Source organism: Cottoperca gobio, chromosome 19 (assembly GCF_900634415.1).
Source record: "Cottoperca gobio chromosome 19, fCotGob3.1, whole genome shotgun sequence".
Lineage (NCBI taxonomy): Eukaryota > Metazoa > Chordata > Actinopteri > Perciformes > Bovichtidae > Cottoperca > Cottoperca gobio.
The window spans coordinates 11108189-11136110 of NC_041373.1; the positions used below are offsets into that span (position 1 = coordinate 11108189).

The 27922-nt window shown below is 41.0% G+C and overlaps 1 protein-coding gene across 5 annotated transcripts; it reads left to right on the forward strand.

Annotated features, from left to right (window-relative positions):
* Positions 1-51: 51 nt before the first annotated feature.
* On the forward strand, positions 52-27922 carry LOC115024526 (paired box protein Pax-2a-like). 5 transcript variants are annotated; one of them, XM_029456195.1, is made up of 11 exons: positions 52-118; positions 1624-1789; positions 2394-2591; positions 5772-5851; positions 5974-6093; positions 14253-14428; positions 16938-17052; positions 19735-19740; positions 24677-24778; positions 26844-26930; positions 27782-27858. In XM_029456195.1, the coding sequence occupies exons 1-11, from the start codon at positions 58-60 to the stop codon at positions 27856-27858; spliced, it is 1188 nt and encodes a 395-aa protein (XP_029312055.1). In that variant the 5' UTR covers positions 52-57. The 5 variants fall into 5 exon arrangements, with proteins under 5 accessions (XP_029312055.1, XP_029312051.1, XP_029312052.1 ...); XM_029456191.1 differs by having other exon boundaries at positions 58-118; positions 27801-27922; XM_029456192.1 differs by having other exon boundaries at positions 58-100; positions 1612-1789.

Genomic DNA, 27922 nt, shown 5'->3' on the forward strand with positions numbered 1-27922 from the left:
TGACAGGAAGGCGAAACGGCGACTTCAGTTGATTATCTGTCTTTCCTTTGCTATCCAATGGATATTCACTGCAAAGCAGACCCCTTCACCGCGATGCACCGTAAGTACCACAACCCGAGTTTCTCTGCAGCTTTTATGGGAATAAATATTATAAGAATATATAATTTCCGCCTATTACAAAGGCCTGCAGCAGAGAGCATGGCGAGTTTTATGTGCCAATAGCGTTTTGGCGCATAAAAACTGACTAATAAACTGACATGCAGGGGAACATAAGGATGACAGTGGAGCAAATAGTCTCCTGATATCTTATGTGAGCATATTTCAGCCAGTATTGTGCTTAACATAATAAATGACATTACATCTGTGCACAGAGCAGAGATGTGCAGAAATTAAACTTGGCATAGTAAACAAAGAACATGCGTTGGCAGGTAGTGGTAATTTACACGTGTATCACCCTGCACCTTCCCGCGCAGTGTGTGTGCGCGTGTGTGTGTGTTCAGGCCTGATAAGTCAGACAGTTAAACATCTATTATTCAAATTATTAAAATAACAGCAAGGTCTGTGAGTCCAACTTAAATCCACATACTTGTAATTTGGTGAATGTGTGTGAATAATTGATAAACTCTTTGTTTACTAAATAATTTGTAATATGAGTAATCAAAGCTCGTTCAATTATTTAAAATTGCCGTGCAGGGAAAATGAGGGAGCATGTAACTTAATAGCAATAACATGAGCCGTGGAGCTGCGAAGAAAATATGAGGTCTGTGTGTTGACTGTGAGAAACTTTACTGGAGAACTTAAATAATTTCACATTTTGTAACGATTCTCAGAATTCAAATAGGTTATGACACAGACCCATATATTCATGAGTAAATGCAGGTTGGATTTATTGTACAAGATGCAAAATAACAATGTGACAGATGCAAAACAATATGCTGTATGCGTTCAGCACCTGAATGTAGCCTTGTGATTTATTTTATTAAAAAAAAAATGCTTTAGCCTATTGTAAAGACATTATTGTAATTAATCGTAATTTAATAAGTAAAAGATAAATTGTCTTAAACACAAAGGGAGGGAAACAAGAATGGACAAAAATATAAAAATAAGACATATTTTCAGCAGCACTGTTCATTTTTAAAATATATAAAAACATGTACATTCATTATGGACACTTGGATCGCAGTAATGTGAGTATCTCTATTCTTTGCTTTCTCTTAAATCATTAAAATCCTATTGTACCCAATAATTATTTAAAATAACTGACAAAATAGTATTATTTGTGGTGTATAAAAAATATTTAACACAGAATAGTAAACATGATCCTGTTTCCATAAAATAAATTATATATATATATATATATATATATATATATATATAAAAGGTTATTTTCAAACAGGAAAACATTTCATGCATCACAAACGCTTTCCCTTAATACCATAAATACATGTAGGCTGAATCCACCTGCTCCATAGAAACAAGTGAAGACTGACCTTCAGTTAAGATATGTTGGAAGATATTTCCCGTTATTTGTGTCGCCACTATAATAACAAAACAAAAAATCTCTCCATTACGACTTTATGTAATGTTACGGTTGTGTGTGTGCTGCTGTTGTATCCCACGTAGGGCACGGAGGTGTGAACCAGCTCGGCGGGGTGTTTGTGAACGGCAGACCCCTCCCGGACGTGGTGAGGCAGAGGATAGTGGAGCTGGCCCACCAGGGCGTCCGACCCTGCGACATCTCCAGACAGCTGCGGGTCAGCCACGGCTGCGTCAGCAAGATCCTGGGCAGGTGGGTGAACACTCTCCGGACAAGCCCTGCAGCCAGGTACACTCTGCTGGGTGCGAGGAGGTGGATGAATATATGCACGATGTACAGTGGTGGAGGTGGAGGAGAGAGCTCAACCTACACAACTCAGCCCAGTTTTTAATTCTTAAATAGGTGAAAATATATTAAAATCGTCCTAAATTACAATTTTTTGAAGGTTCGAAGAGTTCAGGTGGGCTTCTCCTCCATTTTTTTTTATATGTGTATGTACATATTTGTTAAAAAGATTCAATAGGAATTTTATAAAATGACATCCTTGCCGTGTGTTTTTGCATGCGCTAATGCGTTTTTCTTGCATTTGAAGCAAATGTGTGTGTTTTGAGACATCATGGGTGTTTGAAAACGCATATTAGACTCATTAAACGTTCAAGTTTGATGTTTTGTTGAAGAAAAGTTTGACTCTCAGAAAACAACTCTCCAAAGCATGTGCGTATCATTGTGTTTAAAGTGATATTATTATTATTTTTTTTTTTTGGGGGGGGGGGGGGGGTTATCGGTATGATTACGTCTGAAAAATGGAAAGCTATCTCATTCGAGATTATTATTATTATTATTATTATTATTGCAGATACTACGAGACTGGCAGCATCAAACCAGGCGTGATTGGTGGATCCAAACCTAAAGTGGCCACTCCAAAAGTGGTGGACAAAATCGCAGACTACAAGAGACAAAACCCCACCATGTTTGCCTGGGAGATCAGAGACAGACTGCTGGCAGAGGGAGTCTGCGACAACGACACTGTTCCCAGCGTCTCGTCCATTAACAGGTAGGACACCAATTGAAATTGTACCTTTAAAAAAAAAAATAGATGCAAATGTTTTTGTTTTTTTATGTTGTAAATTGAGTTGGGTTAAACATCGGGCTGCGGGATGTAAACACATTAATGAATAAATCATTTAGCACAGTGCATCTGCTGAGCAGCACCACCCACCACAGCAGAATATTGTTTGACCAACTTTGTGCTGCCCGGCATGCCGATGCTGTCTGCGGTCTCAGAGGTGCAATTCAATCTTTCAGACCAAACTCCCTCAACAATCAGCAGTACATCCAGGACTGAGTGAATCTGTCGAGATGAAAACCGATCAATATTCGGTGACCAGATCCCGTGGCGCTATAAAGCAGGCCAATTTTCTTTAGCACATCTAATGTGCTGCTGCACACAGAGAAAGAGAGAGCAACACTCATGGCTTTTCTGCAGGATTTTATTTTGAAGAGAAAACGGAATTGAGGGGAAACAGACTGGCTGGCTTGTATGGCTGTAATTTGTAAAAACATTGCATCACGTGAAAATAAGATTAGAAATAAGCATAAATACAATGTTTTAGCGAGAACAAAAATGTCAATTTAAATCAATTCATTTTATAAATAAGGCTCCTGATTTAAATCCTTGCATTGAAGCGTGAGGTGATATCTTGTTGTAATTAATATTGATGTAACATTATGATGGAGCATAAAAGTGCAGCATCAATTTTGCCTTGATTGTGGCTTTAAAACGCTTATATAATAAATTATCTGGTTAAATATGGATATTTGATATTTCAAGCGTCATTATATATGCTACAAATCTACAGTTTTCTTAAACATTTTTGCAAACCAGCACTCTTAGGTCTAGAGTTACAACCATAGGAGGACCCAGGACAACCCCACCACCCCTCCTCACCCCTCCCCCCACTAGAGATCCCTGGTGATGAACTTTGGTTAAGAGGCACTGTTCCATAGAGCCAGCATCAGCATTACATTTTAATGAGCTGATGGGAGAGCATGGACAGCTCCACACAAGACATCTTTTAAATAGAGAAAAGGCTGAAGAAAATTCATTTCATGCTTCGTGGCTGCTTAAAAAGCCCCATTTAAGATGGCTCAGACACATGTATGTGATAAATTCAAAATGTACATTAATATCATTAAAAGAGCCCTATAAAGTTTTTTTTCACTTCCAATTAAAGCTTTATATTTTGGACCTAGAGGGGGGGGGGGGGGGCTTATGTGTCTTTGTTTATGTGGGAAATTAAATTGTGAATACAAAGAACTGTAATTCTATCAGCCAAATATTAGAGCTACTTTGAATTTCTATTACGGCTTAATGCTGAATATATTCTTTTTTTTTTTTTTTTATAAAGCAGATGATTTCAATGTGTTGCTCTGTGCCACACACTCACACTCACACACTCACACACACACACACACACACACACACACACACACACACACACACACACTTGTTTTGATTGAGCGGGAGGTTATTATTTCAATACGTTTCAATGAATTTGTAAAAGGAGCAGTCTGCAAAAAAGAAAATCGATAAAAACATCTTTAGTGCTTCAATCCCTATCACAGACTTTGCTCGAGAACATCTGATGCTACTTTAAGTTCTTTAAAACAAAATTAACTAGAAAAAGTAGCTTCACAAAATGAGGAGAGAAGTCTTCACACTCGGTGTTACAACAGGAGGTTCCCCAGTTAATTAAGACAATTCAGAAGAAATTTTAAAAAACACTGAAAGATTGCAGCCAAAGTCTTTTGGAGTTGCATGATTCTGTGTGTATGTATGTTCAGTCGTGTGTTTTGTCAGACAGTCTGACTTCAGGACAGCTGACAAGAGAGGAAGCTCTATTTAAACACCTTTCGCCTGCATGCATTATTAAATGCTACAGAGATAGTGTTGTACTACGAGTCAAGGCCACCACGACCAACAAGTAACGCTACCCTGTTGGTAGCCATAAAAAAAAGAAAAGATCCTCAATGGCGCTCGATATTATTGATTCAGAAGGAAAGCAATTTTAATATTTCTTCAGGGGATTTTCAGCAACAGCCAGGTCATTAATTCATTCTCCCAAATTGCTTATTCAATATCAAGAACATGGATACCAAATAAAGTCTTTGAATTTATGTAGCACACACAAGTCAAGGGGTCGAATAACTGTTATGTGCAGAAGTGAAAAAAATTAAAACGTCAATATGCGCTCTCTGTAATGGCTTGTTGTTAGGTAGCTTTGCCTCCGAGGGGAGTTTTCTTTCTTGTTTTATTTGTGACAGTGTTGAATTTATTCCTCTGAAGCCTTCTGGCATCTCCAGTAACATCAATATCCAAATCATCTCATGCATTTCTGGATAATATGGGGAAAATATAACAGGAGTATTTAGTTTCAAAATGTTATTATTGGAGCGGGTGAATATTTTCATCCTGAAATAAAAACATGCAAAGACATAATAAACAAACAAAAGAAATAAACTAAAAAAAAAAGGCTCCACAGTCTCCACCCAGCCTCTTTGTGCTCTAAAATAGCTCTTGTGGCATACATGATGAATAGTTTTAAAGTTTACAAATTATTGTGACAGCTCCCTTTCTCCCCAAGTGCCATTCAGATTAAAGGAATCTAATGCTGGCGTAAGCTTGTGCAAGGCAATAAGGAACTATTGCTTTCCTGTCACATGTAATTTATAGCTTTCTATTTGCATCTGTTTGCCCGTGTGACTAATCCCCAACTTTTTCTCCCCAAGCCCCGATCAATACAACCTCATCCACATTGGCACATGGGGGCCGCTGGTTCTACAGAGATGTTTGATCTGGGAAGCAAAGGGTTTCTCTGGGGCTGCGATCGGCCCCAGAGAAACCCCCCTCCACAGTGGGGGAGAGGGGGAGAGCTGATTAGTGTGGGCCAGGTAAAGTCAGTGAAGCTGATCATTGAGGTGAATTGATGTGATTTCATGCTTTGTTTGCAAGATCACTCAGACCAAAAGTGCAATGAAGACTTTTTCTCCTGACCTCACCTTTAAAAAAAGGTAGAACCACTGATCCCTTTGCGCGTCACGTTTGATATCTTAATCACACAATATCTCCATAGCAGTTGCTGTTAGCGGCAGTTTGGAAATCTCCAGGAAAGGGACGTAGGTTATAGAAAAAAAAGCAGCACTAACATCTGCTTTTTTCCCCTTTGTTCACCAGGATCATCCGAACAAAAGTCCAGCAGCCTTTCCATCCATCTCCTGATGGGTCATCCCTGTCGACACCAGGCCATACTATAGGTAACACTGCAGCTCGCAGCATCAGCTTCAACAGTAGCATCACAGCACATGCTGTACATGCATGTTTTCATTGTAAATTCAAGCTCTTTTTTGTTCTTGTCTTCCTCCCCCCCCCCCCCCAGTACCAAGTCAAGCATCTCCGCCTGTAACCAGCGCCTCCAACGACCCCGCAGGATCCTACTCCATCAATGGGATTCTGGGTATTCCACGATCCAACGGTGAAAAGAGGAAAAGAGATGAAGGTAAGACATTTTTTTTTTTCTTCCCTGTGTTGAGGAGAAACACATAAGATCAGCTCAGGATTAGCATGCAGAAAATATCAAAGGAAATCCTACAACAAAATAAAATCAAAAGAAACCAATAGGACTCTGTGCAGCTTTATGCTATAAAACCCAATTTGCTGAACTTGCAATTACAGCATTAAAAACCTGCTTCAGTTCCAGTAGATGACCCTTATAAAACACCTAAGTCTGAACTCTGTTCCACTGCTGTGTCAATCTGCCAAGGAGTCTTTTGATTTGAAGACACGACCTCCACTGTTGTCTCCTGCAATTAATCTTTATGGAAGTGATTAAAGGGCTTTAGATAATTACATGTCAAGATGATGTAGCCAACCACCCAGGTCAGTCAAGAAAGCCGCTGTAGCTGCGTGGAGGGCTTTTTTTCTTCTCTCTCTCTCTCTCTCCCTTTAACAAAAGTGGCTCCACTTCTGCTGCTGAAGTAGTAGGTTAGTGGATATAAAGGGGCCTGAGGCGATATAGATTATTGGTTCTGTAAGCAATAGGCTTCCTTAATGTCACTACATAAGTCTGATGAGAATAGCTAAACAGATGCACTCATGTTGCCAAGCATGTATGGGTACGGAGGGATGATGTGGCTGCTGAAAAGGGGCAGTTATCTCAAACAGGGTGGGGAATGAGTGCCTTATTTCTGCAGTGCTCCGGAATGAGAGCTAATCAGAGCACGGCAGCAGTTTACATAGCGTCTTCTTTGTTATGGCGTTTGTTGAGAAGCACGGGGGTTTGCGGGATATTGAGTGGAATTGATGTTTTATGTGCGTGCAGGGAGGGAGGGATGACTAATGACCTGTCAGAGGTAGATTTCCTGGCAAAGATATAAAAACCAGCATGACGTGGACATGGCAAATGACATAATCAAGTCTTTCCCTGTAAGAGATGCAAACGCGGAGGCATAATGCAAACGTCTGGTATTTTCAAGGGTTCATTTTCAGTCATTCGAGGACCTTTCATATTAACTGGGGTGTAATGTCTAGTCCCTGAATGATAGAACGCACACATTTCTATGCAGATTGCTACTGAAGGGCAAAGAGGTATTAAAGGGCATGGAGGGGAATAAGGTATGCGTGTGTGTGTGTGTGTGTATGTGTGTGCGGAGGAGAGCTGGCCTGTTTTGTGGAGGTCTTCCAGGTGACAGCGCCATGTTTCTATGGCTATTCAGTCGCAAATGATTCCCCTGATGTGCTGCCATTTCTGTGATTTAGGTGCTCGGCAAGTATTACGATGAAAGAGCAGAAAGCTGTGTGTGGTGTGTGGTGTGTGGTGTGTGGTGTGTGCGTGTGTGTGTGTGTGTGTGTAGGACTTGTACTGAGGGTGACGGAGGGAGCTCTAGTTCTTATATACTCTGGAAACAGCCAGCTGGTGCCTACCTGGAACCACGGGGTCAGGGATACTTTATCTTTCCAAAACATAAACCCCGGGCCTCGGCCGCACACACATGGCTGCAGAAGCAATGTCTCGCCTCGAGCCACAGTTTGTGAGAATAGTATATTACATACGATGTTACCCTGTAGACACTATTGTCCTGTTGCTGTCTTCTATTAAAGTGCACCTTACCCCCCACAAAGACAAAAACACAACTGAATTTCAAGATTTTGCAGCTGGTAGACTAAAGTGTCCTCTGAAAAAGGGCCGTAGGTGACGGTGTGTCTTCAGTATTTTTGGATGTGAGGTTTTTGCAACCATGAGTAATTTTCAATTTTGGTAGAAATTGAGTGTTTGAGTTGAGTAGTTTTATTTTGAAATTCAAGACGCAGCTCCAGTAAGTCATTACCCGGCGTGTATAAAGCCCTGTATAATCATGTATTGTTATTTTTTTGTGACGTGTTGTTGAAAGATAATAATCACAAGATGTCACATTTTGCCATAGATGTCATCAACTGTTTGAAGGGTCCTTCTTTCTTTGCCATTCATGCATTTCTTTTTTGTTGAAACAATTCCATTTTCAAAAACAAGACATTTAGTAAGGGTGTAAGAAAATATCGATACACACTTGTGTATCGCAATATTATGTGTTGTGATTCTCAAAAACACAGAATCGATTTACAGATACTGATAGTTTACGTGCAAAGATTTGAGGCGGACAGCGGCTCAGATTGCTATGACGTTGGCTGTTACAGGGACTGTGATAAAATGTAACTCCAATTTTATGCATATGGTGTTTATATTAAACTAGGACCGTTTTCCTAAAATTATAAAAAAATCTTTATTTTTTTCGCAATATTTCGCCTAGCTTCCAGTATCGCAATATATTAAATCGTAACCTCTGTATCATGATATGTATCATATAGATTGCATCCCATATGCATCCCAGATTCTTGCCAATACACAGCACTAACATTTTGTCCCTTTTTAAGAAATATGTCTGGAAATGATCAAATGCTATGGCCATAGGCCTCCTGGTTAGTCTTCTATCTAACCAAACAAGGCCAAAGATGTCCAAGAGTCTACATATAAGCCTTAGTATTTTTGAAAATCCTAGCTCTGAAATCAAACGGATAGAAGTGAGAAGCATGTTTGTGCTGCTTTCAAAGTCTTCCGTGGTCATATTTGGGTAACCGCAGTGTTTCCTCAGCTGAGGTCTGTGTTTCAGAGTTGCATTGTTTGCTATTCAGATGTATTTTGCGTCCCTCAGAAGGCAGTAGTCTATAGTCAGGTAATGCTTGGATTAAATTTCCTCGCAGCACAGTAGCTTGCCTGAGCCCTATTTAACTTGGTAAGCCTCACGATGATTGTGGCACACGCAGTCATTATCAAGGGTTGAAAACATGAACAAAAAAAAAATGAGCGAAGGAAAAGGAGGGGAAGGTTTTACGGAGGGGAGGGCGGTGTGCAACACAAGCCCCGCTAAAAATGGATTGGCTGTGTAGCCCAGAGTATTTGTTTTAGGCAGTAGCTGTGGCTCTCTGCCAAGCAGGCGGACAGCTCCTAAGTTTCCAAGTCAGCAGTGCCCTTAAAAAAAAAAAAAAAAGGTCCCCCATTACAGGAGGGATGTAGAGATAATGTAGTGTGACACACGTTATGTACACTGGGTCTCGGCAAGAGGAGCTTCAGGGACACAGGTGTCATAAGAGCCATTAATCTGCTATTGTCACGTGTTATTGCAAATTAAAAGTAGCATGTTACACTTGGCAGCCATTGTTGCGGACGGACAGAGTGGGGGAGAGCGAGAGAGAGAGACCCCTGGAGATGGTGACCACGGCTGTCCGCACCTTTTACAAAGTGACATGTATTAGAATTTGCAATTCTGCAGAGAAAAGCCATTACCTCACCGATTAATATCCAAGCACCCCACATCCCAACTCCTTCACCCCCACTGCTTCTGTAGGCTCCAGTAAAGACAAAAGGAGAAGCTGCTTCTCTCAGGGTCAAATACAAATCTGTCATACAGTATCTGATGTTTAAGTACAGATCTGCTTTCAGGGATGTTTTTGTTCACCTTCTTGTTATTAGTGAACGTTTGAGTGAGCTGAATTGACCCGAGCAGAGAGCTTGGAGGTCTGTTTGAGAACATACAGCGTCCATGAAGTGTGTCCGGTCTTTCAAAGTCATATCACACGTCCTTTTCAGAGCGACCCACACAAATTGCACAATTAGACCTGTAGATGATTCTTAATTTCAACCATTGCGCTCGCTTTCTTGCTTTGTGTCGGGCTTTCTTCTTGATTTATGAGAGAAATACCGAGAGAAAATTTCATGATAAGATGATCATCATATATTTCAAAAGCCAACAACAATAGCCAGTGGCAGTCAGAATGGATGTGATTCTGTGCTTCAGTAGCTGTTGAATTAATTATTTCTCCTCTCTGAGCGTCATGAGGACTGAACCGATGTGTGTGTGGATGGAGATGAGTGATGGAGCGGGCCGCCGTCACACCCTGCTCTGTGTATCAGCATCTGTTATGGGGGAGAGGAAGAATCAGCACAGGAACTCAGAGCGCAGCAAAATGTCAGCACCTAAGTTCAACCTCCAAATTAGATTAATAAACCTTTAAAAGCTAAAAGGAACATCACGGCAAATTGATGGCCGACAGTAAGCAATGTTTCCAAAATGTTCCCCTCTGAATACCAGGAAGGATCAGACATAGGGCTGCAAATAAGGAATATCTTAATTATTTTTAATACATTGTTTGGCCTATTAAATACTAATACTACTTCTAATTTCCTTGTTTTGTTTGACCAACAGCTCCAAATCCGCCATAAATTTAAATTTCCAATTATATAAACCTGAGAAAACAGCAAATTCTCACATTTAACTCGCTGCAAACAGAGAACGTTTGGCCATTTTCCGATTATCAAGCGTTTTGTTGATCAATGTTTCCATCGATCCACTAGTCAATCTATCGTCCAATCGCTATAAAACACTATTCACAGATCTTTGTTGATGCAGAACAAGCATACCACAGTGTTTTAATTTGTGTTTACATAATCAAAACATTCAATTAGACAAATCAAAATGCAGCTGAGTTCATCAAATTTGTTTTAATTAGATTTAATTTAGCCGAGAATTGAATCAGGCGGGAAATTATAGAGTTGTATTATTGTGAAATACATAACAATGTGTTAAGGGAACGAGAGCGTATGTATGTTGACATGTTATTTAAACAAGGAGCAGACAGAAGGGGGGGGGGGGGGGGTAAGCTCATTCATCTGAGGGAGGCTTCATGACCTCAAGGTGCCAGCTCACCTCCCCGTGCCTCTGCCAGGAACTTGGGAACTCTATTTCCAATGCGGGAGAAACTTTAACATTTGATTCTGAGATCTTTGGATCTCTATTAAGAGTCTGACTTTCCTTAAAACTACTATTTATACTCAACCTCAACTTCATTCATGGTAATTGTTCGGTTTTTGTTTGGCGGGCAGTCACTCAGACTCACTCCCAGTCTCAAGAGTTGCTTTGGCTAAAGCCTCCTGCGAGGGGTCGTGACCTTTGGGTGCCAAACCCGCAGAGAGGAGTCTGCTCTATAGAGCATGATCTGATAGAGGCCGCTCCCTCGTTACCGGAGTGTTAATACAGACCGATGTCAAGATGAATACACTCAACTCCTGCGCTGATCAATAATCAACCACAGAGCAGGACAAGCGTGTAACGCACCGACAAAGCCACTATGGTCAAAGATTAGTATCACCGCTGCATAATGGGCAGATTTGGAAATGTCCAAATAATAGAAACTTTACAGCACCTGAAAACATTGTTAAATTGCAAATCTTTCTTCATTATCTTTGTGAATAAATACGCTACTAAGTCAAATTAGAAAAAACTAACTAACTTATGTACAAATAAATAAGAACTTAATGCCTCAACAAGTCTGCTTCATTAAGTCTGTCAGTGTTTTGATGTCCTACAAATGAATAAACTAAATACGCCGTCGCTTTCCTTCGACGACATGGAAGCTTTTTCAGAAGAGACGAATCACAGCCGTTCCAAAGTACTTCACAATTAATGGTAAAAAAATGCATAATAGTACATGGCATGTAAATATATACAATATATAATGAGTGAAAAAACAATACCATCACACTACTTTCCTTATTCGCGCCAGACGGACAAGAGACATCACTTCTACGACCGCTAGAGGGCATTTGTCACACTTTGTCGCATTTTCCGTGACGACTGATGCTCGAGTTGTTCTTGGGAGGACAATATCGAAAATGATTAAACATGCATAAACTTGATTTACGCTCCAGGAAGCTTAATTACGCGGCTACATAAACGCTCTAAATGTCACCGGAATCATCTTCATCACCGAAACACAGTCGTTGCTGTTTTTTTTTCAGACGGGGAGTCAGTAGCTGGGAGGGCAGATGGGGACTGTCCTCCGTCTGAGTGGGAGGAAGAGTATGTAGGTTGACCCAGGATGGTTTGTCTTGTGTGTGGGAAGTGTACTCCACTCTGGTGAATGACAAATATGGTGGGAGGGGTATTGATCAGGTGTTGTGGCTCGGGCCAGCTGATGGAAAGTAATTAATGACTCTATTTGCTTTGGTAGCAAAGAGAACAATTGAGTTTGATAAAGTGACAAGCAGCAGCTTAGGTGAGAGCCAGAAAACATGCTGAATATTCACCTGGATTGACCGAGGAAGTCAGACCAGGGAAAATCGGAGCTGTTGTTTTATTTCTCATGTAGCAGTAGTTTTGTTAACCTCTTAAAGAAATAACCTTTTTTTAGTTTCTTCCCAAGAGTTGGATGATTCAAATGTGAGCATTACATATGAAGCTACAGCCAGGAGTTAGCTTAGCTTAGCATACGGACTGGAAGCAGAGGGGAAAGATTGGATTTTGGACAGAGCCAGGCTGTTTCCCCCCCGTTTCCAGTCTTTATGCTAAGCTAAGCTAGCCATCTCCTTACTGTAGCTTCATACTTACACAGATATGAGTGAACGGTATTGATGAAATCGAGAGTTTCACAAGCTTAACGACATAACAGGCGATACTGCGAGGGGTAAATGATTGTGATGCACCGATCCAACCTTTTGGATCCAATACTTTAACTCGGGGTATCTGCCAATACCGAGTACCCGTGATCTGTTTTCCCCATATCTAAAATGTATTTACATCACCTGTTTCTTACCTTGACACTTATGTAAGGTACCATGACAGCAAGGATTGCTGTGCCATTAAAAACGGAAAGCAAAAACCTTTGCTGTCAAAGTACGTACCAGAACTTATTTGTGGATCGGCCACATCTGTGCAAAAAAACCTAATTGACCCATTTAAAAAGGTCAGTACCGGCACCGATAACAATCCAACAAATCGGATCTGTGCATCGCTTGTAAATAAGTCCTGCATTCATCTGCGCAGTGACGATAGAATAAATAGTTAACAAGGTATTGTTAGCAAACTCGTGATATTTATTGCTTGACATTTTCACAGCCATCAGCACAATTTCAGGTCACACACGCTCACACATGCTCACACACACACACACACACACACACACACACACACACACACACACACACACACACACACACACACACACACACACACACACACACACACACACACACACACTTTTATTGCTCCTTCATGGGATAGTCGGGTTCATCCTCTGGCCTCAGCCGGTGAAAAAAGGTCAAGCAGCAGAATAGAATGGCAATAACCCTCCCAAATGGTACTATCACACAGACATGATTGATCAATTGAATTCCATGGCAGAGAAAAATGTGGGATTAAGTAGAGTATTATACGCACAATGAGTTGAGGCATGATGTTCATTTCAAGTTCATTTCAGCTCCCTCTTGCCACCAGATCAGGCAATCAATAGGGGCCTTGCATATCATATATCACCACTCTCCCACTGAGGGGAGAACATAATCTGCCGCAAATTTAGAATGACAGATTTGTAAGGGAGCTGAAGCTTTCAGGGATCCAGGAGGAGACCTAACAGACACAGCCACTGCAGCCAGGAGAGGTGGGGGCGATGGAGGGAGGAAAAAGGGAGCGGGAGGGAGGTATGGTAGGATGGTCTGTAAAGGCTTTAAAGCGTCACACACAAGTGAAAACGGGAAAAGCTAAGGCATCCTTCTCCCAACAGTCAGGTAATCAGGTCAGGAGTCAGGAGAAAATTCCTGTGTTTGGAGAGCGGGATGATTGAACCAGACTGTACGGTTTTATTCAGGCTCTTGTGCTCCGCCGCAGTTTTATAAATGGAACCACCACACTCGCAGAGAATGAAAGCAGTATTGAATTGTGAAAGGGAAATTGTGCTCTTGATTTCAGCAGCGAGGGTTTTGGGAAGGAAAGAAGGAGGGGAAAAAGGCACTATAATGACCGAGCTGCTGCTTTCATTAGTATACATGCTTGCCCACAACATGTATATATTTGCAAGTGATGGTAATCCATCAATTACCAGAGGGCTTTCAGATCATGATGGTGTCACTACTGTGGCAGGGGGTGCAGGGAAAAACCTGTGTGATGTAGCCAGTGGCTCACTACAGCCATTAAGGAGTGGAAAAACCTGCACTCCATCCCTTTCTGTCCTCCTCAGATGCCCCACAGAGGTGGTACTGAAAATACATGAGGAGAATATAAAGTGCATAGCTTGAAGTAAAGACCAGCTTCCCGGGGCCAGTATCTCGATTGTTGCTCTTTCTTCTTGTAGATGGTTCAGATGGTTCTGGCCCAAACAGTGATTCTCAGGGTAGTGTGGAGAGTTTGCGGAAACACCTTAGGGCAGATGCCTTCACCCAGCAGCAGCTGGAAGCGCTGGACCGGGTCTTTGAACGCCCCTCGTACCCTGACGTCTTCCCTACATCGGAGCACATCAAACCTGAACAGGTTAGTAACACTGCAACTCACCAATTCTAAGTAAATACACTCAAATTGTGCATGTGATGCTGATTCAAGCAAAACAAAAAAAAAAAGACCGTTGTCACAAATATTCCCAAACCCACACCCAGAAAGCTAATTAAACAGACGTCTGGGATGTCCAAGCACTGGATTACAACCAAGCATGTACAATGCTGGAGGGATCACCAGGAAAACTCCCACACATTATTGATTTTGTGATGAAAAACACATTCCTTGTATCCCCTATAATTGAGAATAACAGTAAGGCAACATGAAATTAATCAATACCTAGATTTTCCTCCATGTTTTTGCTGTGTTATTCAACTGCTGCTTCTTGCCTTTGTTGTTTATTTTCCAATTCTGTGCCACATCTTGATGTTTAATGACTGACGCAGTCTCGAAGGCTGCCTTTATTTAGACATGTATTCATGAAATGGATGTATGAAAGTATCCCTGCTCCTTCCTTCTGATATTAAAACCACACTCAGCCATCCATCCTCATTTCAAAAATTAAGAGGCATTTGGGGACCAGTCACCCCCCCACGCCAAAACGACAGCCAGAAACCACCACTTATTAAAAGCTCTGGGCTTATTACAATGGATAACCTTTATTTACTTTCATTATACTATTAAACAACAAGAGACTATTAATTTCTCCCACCAGAACTACAAGTTGGACCCATAAAGCAAAAGCAGTCGCCTAATTGAGTTCATTTTAATTTCTCTCCAATCGGGGCGAATTACGCAGGTGATAAATCAGTGGGACAGGCCTCACCTCCAGAAGAGGGCCTAATTTGCAGCTAATTACAAAACTGATTTCTACTGGAAGATCAATACCAAAACGAATTGGAAATGACTTGCAATCACAAAGAGCGTCAGGGAGAGTATTAAAAGGTAGAGGGAAAAGGGGTTACTAAAAAAAAGAGGCCAAGTAAGAGAGAAAAAAAGAAGAAAGGAGGCCAGGAACAGTCTAGAAAAATCAGGTTTAATTTAATGCAATATTAATCAGAGCACTTTCCCTTTCATGGGTGCCTCGAGTTTTTAGTTTTTTTTGTGGCCCTATTAGCCAGTGTCTGGGTTCTGTAGCGAGGCATTAAAAACCCATTCTGGAGATGCAAAACTCAATGGATTCACTCCTCCCACACTTCTGCTAGCCATTTGGTCATCCCTTTCAGACCCATCTTTTCAGTTTTCGCCCTTCTGCCCTTTATCTGCATGATAAAACGTCTGTTTGGCGTCTGAAGCCTCCGAGAATAGAGGAAAACATCCGACATTGTGCCAGTGAACAGTTGTAGCAGACAATTAGAGTTTATCGGTGATAGTGGCAGACAAGAGCGGGGTCACGGGCGTCCCCCTGTGGGAGCGCGGCCCACTGAGCCACTCAGGCTCACACTGGGCTTTGCACAAACACTGTCAACACTCAGACTCCGGAAGTCTCATCTCATTAAAAAAAACTCCTAACATCTGCCACGAGTGTCTTTTAGTTGATTTACAAAAAGAAACATGACGGTGAGGGACAAGCTAACAGATTATTTTTAGATTGAGTAATAAAAAAAAAACTTTGGTCAGTTCACCAAAATTACAAAAATCATATCTCTTCTACTTTAAATCTGATTTTAGACTTTTTAAGGTTTCAGCTGAACATTTGAGAAGTTTCATTTGTTAAATGAAAAGTGTTAAAAAAAAAAAAGGAGAAAATGATCATTTTATTTCTCTATTGTTTTGGTAACTCGGTTATCATGTTGGCACCAGTATAGAAAATGTCTGAACGATACCAAGTTTTATTTAAGCAGCACAAATGCACTAATTCCACTCACCACCATTAAAATGGGGTTGAGATGGAAGTTTCCGAGGTGGACATCTCAAAACCTGAGCACATAAAATTATTTGCATTGCTAGATACAGCTAGCGTTAAAAATATGCAGTTTCTTTGTGATTTGGGTGAACTACTCCTTTATTACAACATCTGAACATACACATGAAGCAAAAAAACTCAAACCGCTAAATGGTCACAAAAAGTGCGAGTTGTACAAGTTGATTCTATTCAGAGATAAGAGGTGATGACATTTTTTTTAAAAAGGTGGTTTAGACTCCAAATTAAAAGCAAAAAAAAAAAAAAGAAAGGTGAATGGTGTCTCTCAAACAGGGCCACATGGTGAGCCTGTAACAAAGCAGAACTGCTTTCTCCCTTGGCTGATCAGGGCTAGGACTGCAGTCAAGCACAAAGGGCCAGCTGACGCCTTGGCTTTTCACTCATCTCAAAATCCCACTTCCTCTCAGACAATACCAAAATACATTCATGATATGCTTGAACTGCCACCCTGCAGCTTGAACACACACAAACACACACACACACACACACACACACACACACAAAGCTCTCATACAAATTTATACTCGCACAGGCCTGTGTGGAGCGCTTAATGGAGGAGGAGAAGGGAGGATTTCCATCTTGGTATTGTTTGGTTGTGTAATGATTCAACTGTCCTTTTCCCAGGCTAATGAGTACTCGCTCCCTGGCCTGCATTCCAGCCTGGACGAAGTCAAGCCCAGTTTATCCTCTAGCGTCAACCCAGACCTGGGCCCCAGCGTGTCGCAAAGCTACCCTGTAGGTAAGATCAAGTGCCATACAGTATGTCTTTATGCTTCCGAGCCACAGCTTCAGCTGAGGGGGTTTGAACAATGTAAAAGAACGAGAAAAACAACTAAAATGCTTGTGCAATTGACAAAAACAATGAAATGTGTGAAAATAAAAGCAAACCAAAAAGTTAAGTGTGAAGACTTTTTTAATACCATTTCACTCTGAGCTGAAAAGGTGGTACAATGATGTGATAAAAGCTGAGCAGCTGTCCTCCGTCTGGGTCTTTGCTGAGCAAGCAGGGTGATAAGAGAGATTGTGGGGGGCACATGGGGGGGGGGGGGGGGGAGGTTGGGAGGGGGCTGTTCAGTCACCGCTGGACAAGGACCTTTGGGTGTCAGCACATCAGAACTATGACTGTGTATCAGAGCAAGGTCTCACAAAAAAAAAAAGGGCCACCATGCAGGACTGACTGCTTGTTGGCTTCTGCTGTGTTGCTCCTGTGATTTGTTCGCCGGGAGACAGTTTGTGTGTCTCAAAGCACGAGTAATGTGCCTCTGTAAATACGCTCTGGCATTTCTGCCGCCTAACTCTAACACCATGATCATTTATTTCACCCTCCTATCTCTCCCTCTCCCTCTATCTCTCTCTTTCCTTCCCCCCCCCCCCCCCCCCCCTCGTCGTCTCCTCTCCTTGTCACAGTTAATGACTGCCTGGCTAATTGAAATATTGTTTCGTTGTTGCCGTGTTATTACCAAGAAGAAGGTTAAGTTTACTGAAAGTTTACGATGACTGTCGGAGGCCTGAGATTAATATACAGAGCTTTTATTAAAATTCATATAATTATGCAGCAGCCATCAAAGGCAGGGAGTTCTGCGTGGGGGAGGACAGGTCGATTGAAAATTGCTGCAGCCCCCCTTCTTAAATGATAGCCAAGCAGTCTTATGAGAAAAGAAAGGGCCCTTTTCTCATTAATATGTGGGAGGTAGATTTCCCCTGTAAGGCAGGCCTCCTGAGAAGAAAGGTGTGTGTTTGTCCTTTGTGCACTGATGGCCCCGCAGAATGCAGGCCTGGTTCTGCAGGCGGCTTTGTTTGCACCTGGGATATTTTAGATGGTCTCTGCAGAGAGGGTCTCCTTACTGCTTTACAGGTGCAAAGAGACATTTAGAAGAAGAAAGATGGGATTGTATGCATACCAGTGTGCGTGTCTGTGTGTGTGTGTGTGTGTGTGTGTGTGTGTGTGTGTGTGTGTGGGTATGCACATGAAAAGTACATCATTTGCTTTTGTGTTAGTAAATGAGTTTATTCCAGTGCCCTTCTCTGTTGGAAGAGAAATAAAGCATACAGAGGTCAAACTAATGGAACAAACATCACTGTGACTTCCTCTTGGTAATTAGTATTTGGTTAGTGGCTCCTCTGCTTGGTTTTCCCTCAGTGGCTGCCTGTGTGGATATTAGGCGATATTCAGGTGTGTGGTCTCTCTAATGGCTGAGTATTACAGTTTTACTTGCCAGCGATAAGCCTACCAGAGGAATTTTAAGCCACGCAAAAAGTAGTAAATTATCTGCAGTATTTAGGCCGAGATCCAATTTCAAATTAATTGTGTCTTTACGGGGGAAAGAACTGGAGATTATGTTCATCCTTAAAATGTTTTCCAACACCAATTAAAACGCCTGCAGTTATTGATCTTGTTGATTTTATGTCCTGGAATTTGCATAATCTATTAAAAATGAATGATTCATGAAGTGCTCATTGCCAGAGATCGGGGTTCTCAGTGAACTGAAAGACTTGAGAGATAGAAATCTTTTGTGTCCTCTGCTTATCCTATTAAGGCTCAAAAGTACCTGCAAAGCAGGCTCAAATAAGAAAGGGATTTAAGGGCATTGTGCACATCATCGAAATTCAGAGGCAAGAAGCCACTTCCATTAAAAGCGGGTTTTTTTCTCTCCCTCTCCTCCACATTAATGCGGTATTACCTGCTAAATAGTCCCTCTTACCCCATAAAAACACCAAAGGGTTCCATGAATGTGTGGATAGGACAATTGCATATTGTGAGGTAATTTCTATTGTTGATATGGGAAGTAATTTCTTTGATGAATTCCCTTCGAGAGATGGATTCCATCTCAAGTGCTTCTTATTCTTGTTCATTTCGAACTGCTTAAAATTCAAATAGTGTGAGCCGTGGGTGAATTTATGAAAAGCAGAAGGAGGAGCTCTGAACTTTTTTGTGTATTTTCAGAAATAAATGGAGAGATGGCCTTGATACAGCCAATTGTCCACTATTTCTATAGAGAGTCTCTGTATTTCCTGAAATTAGTCAGAGCCCACCTGTTTTCTTAATGGTGCTTCAGGCTGAAGAGCCATCTTCGAAAGCTGAGCGGAGTCCCTTGAGCACTCAGTGGGAGTTTTACACATCTCCACTCAGTGACTGCATACTGAAGACTCTTTAAACAAATTCCCTGCTGGGCCTGTTAATGGAGGCCTCGCAAGGCTTAAAGCCCTCCCGTGTCAGTGACACTTCTCCTCCTTAAGCAGCTGCTCCTGTACACCGCAGTCAATTCTATAAACAAAACTTCACCCGGCAAACACAACCGTCCACACTTAGCATTCAATTAAGGTGAGCGAGTGCTCTCAGGGTGAACTACACAGGAAGTATTAAGACCTGCCGTTGTCCAGTGAGCAGCGAGCAAAGATCAGACGGCGAACCTGCCGTAAGTGACGGGTGGCCTCGTGACAAACCGCTCCCCACAGGGCCTCCGAAATTAATGCTTATTTCGTCTTCACAAAAGCAAACTAACCTTTGAGCACACATTTGATAATGAATGACTTTCAGCCGGTGTTTGGGGAATTAAAGCAATTTGGCTCTCCAAACATTCTTTACTTAGTTGTAATTAATTAGGGTGCTGAGATTTTTTGGCTTGTGATAAATTGCCCCATTCTGCATATAGCCTAGAAAAACGGAGGTCAAAGATTTTTGGTTGTTGTTGTAGCAAACATGAAGGTGTCCCTGTCATGCTAAATTTAATACTCTTGCAAGCAAAAGAGTCATTCACAAATGACTTTGTTCCCGTGCCAAATAAAGAGAAGGTCATCTTGCTTTTCTGTTTTAAGAAACGGAGTTGACGTTAATGTAAACTCATAAACGCACATAATAGTTTCATGTCACGTTGTTGGGGGTTGAGATAAAGCTCGTGAATCTTCTCACAGTATAATGAAGTGTTGACAAAACAGTTTAAACTGTTTTTCAGTCACTCCGTTTAGTTCAAATCAAGAAAATCACCAGTAGTACTCATTTGTTCTCAAATACCTGCAAAAGCACAAGACTCAAACAATCTTTATCTGTAGACATGTGACGTACACTAGAAGCAGGGAATACTGTATTCCCAGCTCAGCAGGCGACTATTACAAGCCACTTCTCAAATGAAGACAGAAATCAACAGGCTTTTGTAACAGCAAACCAAACCAAAAATAAATTAAAAAATCTTTGAATTGATTTTCGCAGGGAAAGAAAAAGAGGGCACAGGAAAATAAATAGCTTGATTTGCTGGCGTTCAATCTAAGGGGACTGTCAGAGGAAGCAGACAATATAAAGAAGCCCATCTTTTAATGAGAATCTGGACACACATCTCTGTTGTAAAAACAACAAAGGCTAGGAAGCAGCTAATGAGGCTATCATTGCTGTACAGAGAGTTCTCCGAACTGGCGCCTCTCAGAAAGAGGGCTTTAAAAGGGACATAAAGCAACAGTCACAGAGCTGCTGGCAGTCACCGCCAACTGTATCCAGCAATACACAAAAACAGGACTCATCAGAGACTGTGATTATTGTCATTATTATCACAGTCAAAATGTGAAAAAGACTGAAGTTGATGGCAGTACAAACCTTTAAGAAAACATTAACATCTCTAATCTTTTGCTTTCCTATATTTTCTTAAAATAATAGACTCCTGCTTTCACCAAAATACATGTTTTTTTTCATTGTCTACTCCCAAAACCACCAAAATGTTTGTTTTATTGGTGCTATTTAAGTGAAATTGAAGTATTGATGCACTGATACCGATACACTGGATCGGTATCAGTGCTAATATTGATCATGTAGAAGTGAGCGACCCACATTGAGTACAGTTCCTTGATGTTATATAAAATTGTATTAACCTTTTCGAACGACTTTTTTTAAAATTTGCACAAACATGAAGGGAATTTGGCATATGAGATTCTCCACTAATAGTTAGAAAGTTATAAACAAAACAGCACTGGTATCAGATCTGAAGAGGAAAATGTGATTGTTTCGTCCCCTATGTAAAACTTGCATTTCTTGCATTGCAGTGTTATTATATTTTAAAGAGATTAAACTAGATGTTCCCCTTCAGGCAGGGTTTCGGTGCTCATTATGTATTTCAACTCTTTGAAGCGAGGTAATAAAGAGATAACAGTATTTACTTTTTATTAAACATGTACGACTGCTGCAATAATAATGAAGAACAGATTGGGTCAGTGTTTGCTGAGACAGTTAGACAATAGTTACCAATGTCCACACACACACACACACACACACACACACACACACACACACACACACACACACACACACACACACACACACACACACACACACACACACACACACACACACACACACACACACACACACACACACACACACACACACACTAGCCTCACCCCTGCTGGACCCCCCACCTACAGTACTCCCACGGCTCCCTTTGACTTATGTGCACTGGCTTGTGGCTAACTAATTCTTATTATAAATGAAAGGTCCGGCATGACCTCACTCTTCTCTGTAAAGCTCTTTAACTCCGCAGCCCTCCAGTCTCGGAGCTTTAACCAAAAGTCACATCTCAGCAGGCCTCATACAATACAGCGATCAGTGCTGAGACTTGCAAATAATAGAGAGCAGTAAGACTGAATGGTTTCTTTATTGTACAATCCATGATCGCAAATGGAAAAGTATGGCATGTGTTTTAAGTGAGAATCCACTTCAAAATAGATTTCCTTATGTAGTTTCTGTAATATGGTGTAATATAGTGTCTTTGAATACATTTCTCTTTAGTTGAGCAACAGACTGACAAACTTGGATCAGTTCCACAGACAGTATGGCATTTTTAGTTTTGAGTGGACCTTGAAAAACCTTTTGGGATAGCATTTCCAGTGGTGGAAGTAGTATTCAGATCATTTACTTAAGCAATACCACAATGAAAAACACATCATTACAAGTCCTGCATTAAAAGTGATGTATATAAGTAGATCTGCAGAAGTCTTGTGAGTAAAATGTTAAGTATCAGGTCAACCATTGTGCAGAATGATCCCTTATAGAGCAATATAACTGTGTATACAGTATAAAGTAAACTATTGATTATTTTTTATCGCATGTGTTTTAAAATGTAAGCAGCATTTTAATGAAGTAGGGTGAGCTCATTTAAAACGCTTCAAATGCTGTTTAGTAGTTTTGGCTAAAGCAGTTCATCACATTCTACTATCAAATCATACAATAGGTTTTGTATGTAAAATCATAACCTGCAAAGTAGCTGTAAATAGATTTAGTGAAGTAGAAAGGGCAATATTTCAGAAATGTATTGGAATAGAAGTACCCCTAAGTAACCCTAACCCTAACCCTTTACTGCTTTCTGTCAGAAGGAATATCTCAAACTAAAGTAACTGCTAAAAGTGTCACATGACAACATCCTTGAGTATTTTTGCATGTGCTTGTAAATGATTCTATTGTCCCAAATTATTGTACGCCATACAAGGCTTCCATGGCTCCTTCCACCCCCCCCTTCCTCCTCCTCCTCCTCCTCCTCCTCCTCCTCCCCCTCCCTGGCAGGCCTGAGTCTCGTGGACCTCCAGGCCTGCCACCCTGCCTCTTCTCCAGATTCACCAGCCGTTTCACTCCCCGGCCCCCCGCGGCCCCCATTGCAGCCAGTATGCCTGCCAGACTGTAGTAGCAGGTACTTCAATACCCAGAGGGCTCATTGGCTCACCCTCAATTAAACAAATACGTTTTTCATGATATTGCACATGTATGAATTGGATTTTTAAGTCAATATCTAAATTTGCCCGTGATTTATGGTCTCATTAGTAATGCTAATTGGCAGCAGTTTCCGATACTCAGACAGATAACTATTATTTGTACTTGTGGAAATGTAGATTTTGTTATTCATTTTTTTCTGATTTCTTTGTTCTATTGTGCAATATGTTTCTTTATATATCACAGAAGTGTCCCAAACACCTGAGTTTTGGGTTTTGTCTACCAGGTGCATAAATGTATAACCCTAAGTGTCCTTTATTTAACCATGTAAAAGTTCAATTGAAATTAAAAATGTATTTTTCAAAAAGAGACTTGGCCAAGAAGAAGCATTGTAACAAGAAATACAACATAAACAGACTAACACATTACAAAACTATCTGACATAAAGTAGAAGTCACATTGACTCTTGTACTGTATGTGACGAAAAATGGAAGAACTCTGCGGTCTACATCGATGTTAAAGGATGCGACTGTCTTTTCCATAAAGAACAAGAGAGTGATAAAAAGTCTTCCTTCAAGAGTTTGCAGAGGCAAGAACATGGACATCAGTTTTCTTGTTATGGTGCATTTCATCCACTAGTCCCTCATTAAAGATAGATTGGGAGATGATTTTCCCTTTGAGTCCGAGTGGCCCTCACAGCTGACAATATAACAGGGGCCTCTCCTACCCTGGCCCCTGCGCAGATTGGGGTTACGTGCCGTTTTGTCCAAACATCCCCGTGGCCAGCGAGGACAACCCAACCGTCACTCTCAATTACAGAGCTGAATATCTGCAGCCGGACGGATGACGCTCTGCAGAGGGGCCAGTGTGCTCGGACTTTACAGCCACAGAGGAAGAGAGAGACCATGAGAGAGAGTTTGAACTGTGTAATGAGGAGACATATTTATGCGATCAGTAATCAGTTGGCTTAAAGCAGCAGCTGTTGTCTTGTTTTTAGTTCAACCGTTAAGAGAGGCGGACTGACGCTTTCTGGTGTTCAGTAATGGGTATAAACGACACTACGTTCTTTGAAACTATCTCTAAAATCGAGTTGTTGTGCTGACTGACTTGCGGTGGTGGTGATGAGACATGAGGTCTATAGTAACATATTTTAACGGTGAAATGGCTGTTATATAACTGCACTGAACAAGAAAAGCAGAGCTAGAAAGATAATAAACACATCAACAGTTCTGTATTTGAGTACAGTATTGAGATACTTATTCTTCATCTCTACAACATTTCAGATGTACTATTTGCTTAACTACTTTTATTTTCACAGGTATAAGTATAAGTTCAGCAAAATGAGCTCCAACTCTGCCCGCTACATCATCAATGCATCACCACTAATATTCCAGTAATTCAATATATCTAATAATACTCTGAAAAGGGCCAAACTGCATGATGAGTATTTAGATATTTAGAGCAATTACTGTACATTTCAATAACACTTCAAGTAGAATTCTGAATGCAGGACTATTTCTTCCAATGCTGTATTGCTACTTTCACTGAAGGATCCAAAGACTTTGACAAAAAAAAAACAAGTTCATTTTGAATGCAGAGCTTCTAGTCACAGATTTAAACTGGAAAGCACTGATGAAGTGGTTTTTGTTTTGTTTTGTTTTTCCTGTTGTCTCTCCAGGTCGAGATATGTCCAACACAACCTTACCTGGGTACCCCCCTCACGTTCCCCCCACAGGCCAGGGCAGCTACCCGACCTCCACGCTCGCTGGAATGGTTCCTGGTGAGTGAGAGACGACGTCACGCTTCTTCGTATTGTCATTAGGGGTCTATTTAACAGGTGGCATTGCCCTCAAAATGAACAGAAGCTATAGAAGCAAAGTGAAGAGACTTTAGTGCCAAATTACACAGAGAGGCGATAAATATTGACCTGCAGAGTAAGAGGCACACACATGTGTCTGTGATTGGACAAGACAGGCTGAATAAGTGATCAGAGACAGAAGACAGGACAGCTCTCCCTTCCTTCCTACTTTCCTCTTATCGGCTCATTATCTCCCCGCGTGACCGTTCGCACCGGTCGTCGACAAACAGCACTACCAGCCCTCCCCAGCGTCTGCGCTCCAGAGCATATCCCCTTCCCCTCCTCTACTTAACCTGCAGTTTATGTTCACAACAAACAGTTAAGGGTCAAAAGGCAGAGGCATGGGAGCCTGGTAAATATTTAAATGGCTGTCTCTCTGAGGTGGTCAGGCTTGTGTTTCACTGTCAGGGATGCAGTTTTGGTGCTGGGCTTCCTTCCACACACACTTTCGCCAAACCACAGCCGGCATTTTGCTTTGATGTGATTAAACCACATGGATGAGGAAACCAGTGGAGTGTGTCCTGTGTTTGCATATCATTTACCAATCACACACAGACACACACCGCATCACAGGCTCAGACTGTTCCTCTTTTCTCCTTTATGAAGGGCTGCGATGACGAGTTTCGTTATCACCTCAGCCAAGAAGGTTATATTAACTGCGCCATTTGTTTTTTTCTGTTTGGTTAGCAGGTAATCTTAAAAAAACTACGTTATTTTATGATTAAAACTGGAAAATTAGGTCATGGAACAAAGATTCTAAAGGATTTCTTAGTCAGTTAAAATAAGATACATATTTCTTCTTACCTCTAATCTTGCAGTTTTAGTTGTCCAGGTTGTTTTGTGATTTGGGTGAACTGGCCCTTTAAAATGTTTTCAATACATTTTTGCTATATTACTAAAAAATAATCTTCCACATTGTAACTATGTGTATTTGGCGCAAATCTGTTTTCCAAAAATGTTTCCATTATTAAAATGATTCATTTAGATTTTCCTTTCAGTCTAAATAAACGTAAACACATTAGGAGTGCACTCTTGGTACTTTTGTAGTTTTTCTTTCTGCCAGAAGAATAAAAAAAAAATGTAAAGTCTTTATATTTTCTAAATAGCTTTTCGTTATGAAATTCTATTTAGAAAATATAGATACTTTTTTTTATTCTTCTGCAAACAGTTGAGTCCATTTAAGAGCGACCAGTAAAAAACAGAGGGAGACGTGGTAGCGCCCAGTGGCAGTTTGGATTTATTTTTTGGATTTTGACTAATAAAACTGTTAAATCATGTCAGGGGAAAGCGTCAAGTCAAACATAGTTTTACTTTCCATTTGTTCTTATGTGGCACAAAGCAGAAGATGAGGGCCTTAATCCCATGGCTTGTGGTTTTGTGTTACAACCCATTCATCCTATACACAACCACTAAGATTTAGTGACAGGCACAAAACACTGTTAAAGCAAAGCCATTTCTCACCAGCTTCATATAAAATCTAGCCTTTATTGTCTCGTAAAAGAAAGAAACGTGTTGAACCAACAGCAGTGCTCACTGACATGCTCCAAGTTAGTTCCCTCTGCAATGAAATTCTACCAAACACTAGAGCTCAGACCGGAGGGGTTCAGATTGGCGATGTTAAAAATCCCTCCAAGAAAGGCTGTAGGATTTATTGCAGCATATCAAAAATGTATGCATGAAACTGTTTATTACCACTCTGTATTTATTAGACGGGTTTGGAATATAGTGGAGGAAGAAGAATGGGTAGATATCCATAAATGGGACAGGGAAAGCCGCCTTCAGTGTCACATCCTGTATTGTTCAGTGTTGCATAACTTAAGTGAAATGAAAAAGAAATAAATTACTTGCTTGACTGGTCGCACATCGATGACTATCATTTTCCCCCTCAAATTGCATCCTGTTTTGAATGACGAGAAATGACTGCATGTGAACGGGGTAATGGTTTGATGCATTGAAATGCTAATTGATTTGTTGTTTTGTTTTGCAGGGAGTGAGTTTTCGGGGAACCCCTACAGTCACCCACAGTACACAAGCTACAATGACGCCTGGCGATTCAGCAACCCAGCATTACTAAGTGAGTAGAGAGTGAGAAACTGGATTAATTGACCGTTGGATAAACCCCTCCCCAGAACAGCGATTGTCCAATTGTAGTATAGCAACTAAGCAGCGTGTTGGGAAACCAAAAAGCACAAGAGCAAAAGTGAAAGGAATGGATTAAACAGCGTTTATCTGCTCTGTCCTGAGCTAAAACCGTTAGCATGCCCTGCTAACTAGCTTACTATTTATAGTAACAACTTCTAAAGCCAGGAGTACATCATTAACTAACTACAGTATTAAGGTTACAGGTTACATTAAAACAATATTACTACTTTGTGAAAGCTAGTCCTGCATGCTAACGTTAGCGGCTCCGTCGTTCTTGTTATTGGACTTTTGGAATGTTCATTTTGGGGTTTGAAGCGTGTAATGCTAAAATTGAAAACATAGCATTTAAAAATATACTTAATTATATTTATTTATTTATTTTCTGCAAGAACAAAATAACTGTCTGATCTTACATTTGTTTCGCATCATACTTATAATACTAGGGTAACAAGCTCTCCATAGGCTACTCCACATGTAGCTTTAGCTTCAGTCTTTAAGCACGATATCACGTAGCCCTAAAGTGCAAATAGAACGAGTCGAGCATTTAAGCCTTTAAAATTGAGGGACGCTGGCTAGAATTTATGAATCTGCTTTAGTTTGTCTCCGTCTGAAATCAAGGACTCTTTGTTTCTCACGTGCCAATAAATGAGCAGAAGAGCTTTTCAGCATAGACTAATGTGTAACTCTTATTTACAAGTAAACTACTAATGATGATAATAATACATTTGGTAAATGTCATTTGTGATGTTGTTTCAAATGGTTCATTCTTCTGTTAACTTTCAGGTTCCCCTTATTATTATAGTGCCGCATCCAGAGGCTCCGCCCCTCCCACTGCTGCCACTGCCTATGACCGTCACTAGTTACCATGGAAACCAAATCAACCTGCAGGACCATGGCCTTAGCCTCCATATTGCCCCGGTGTGA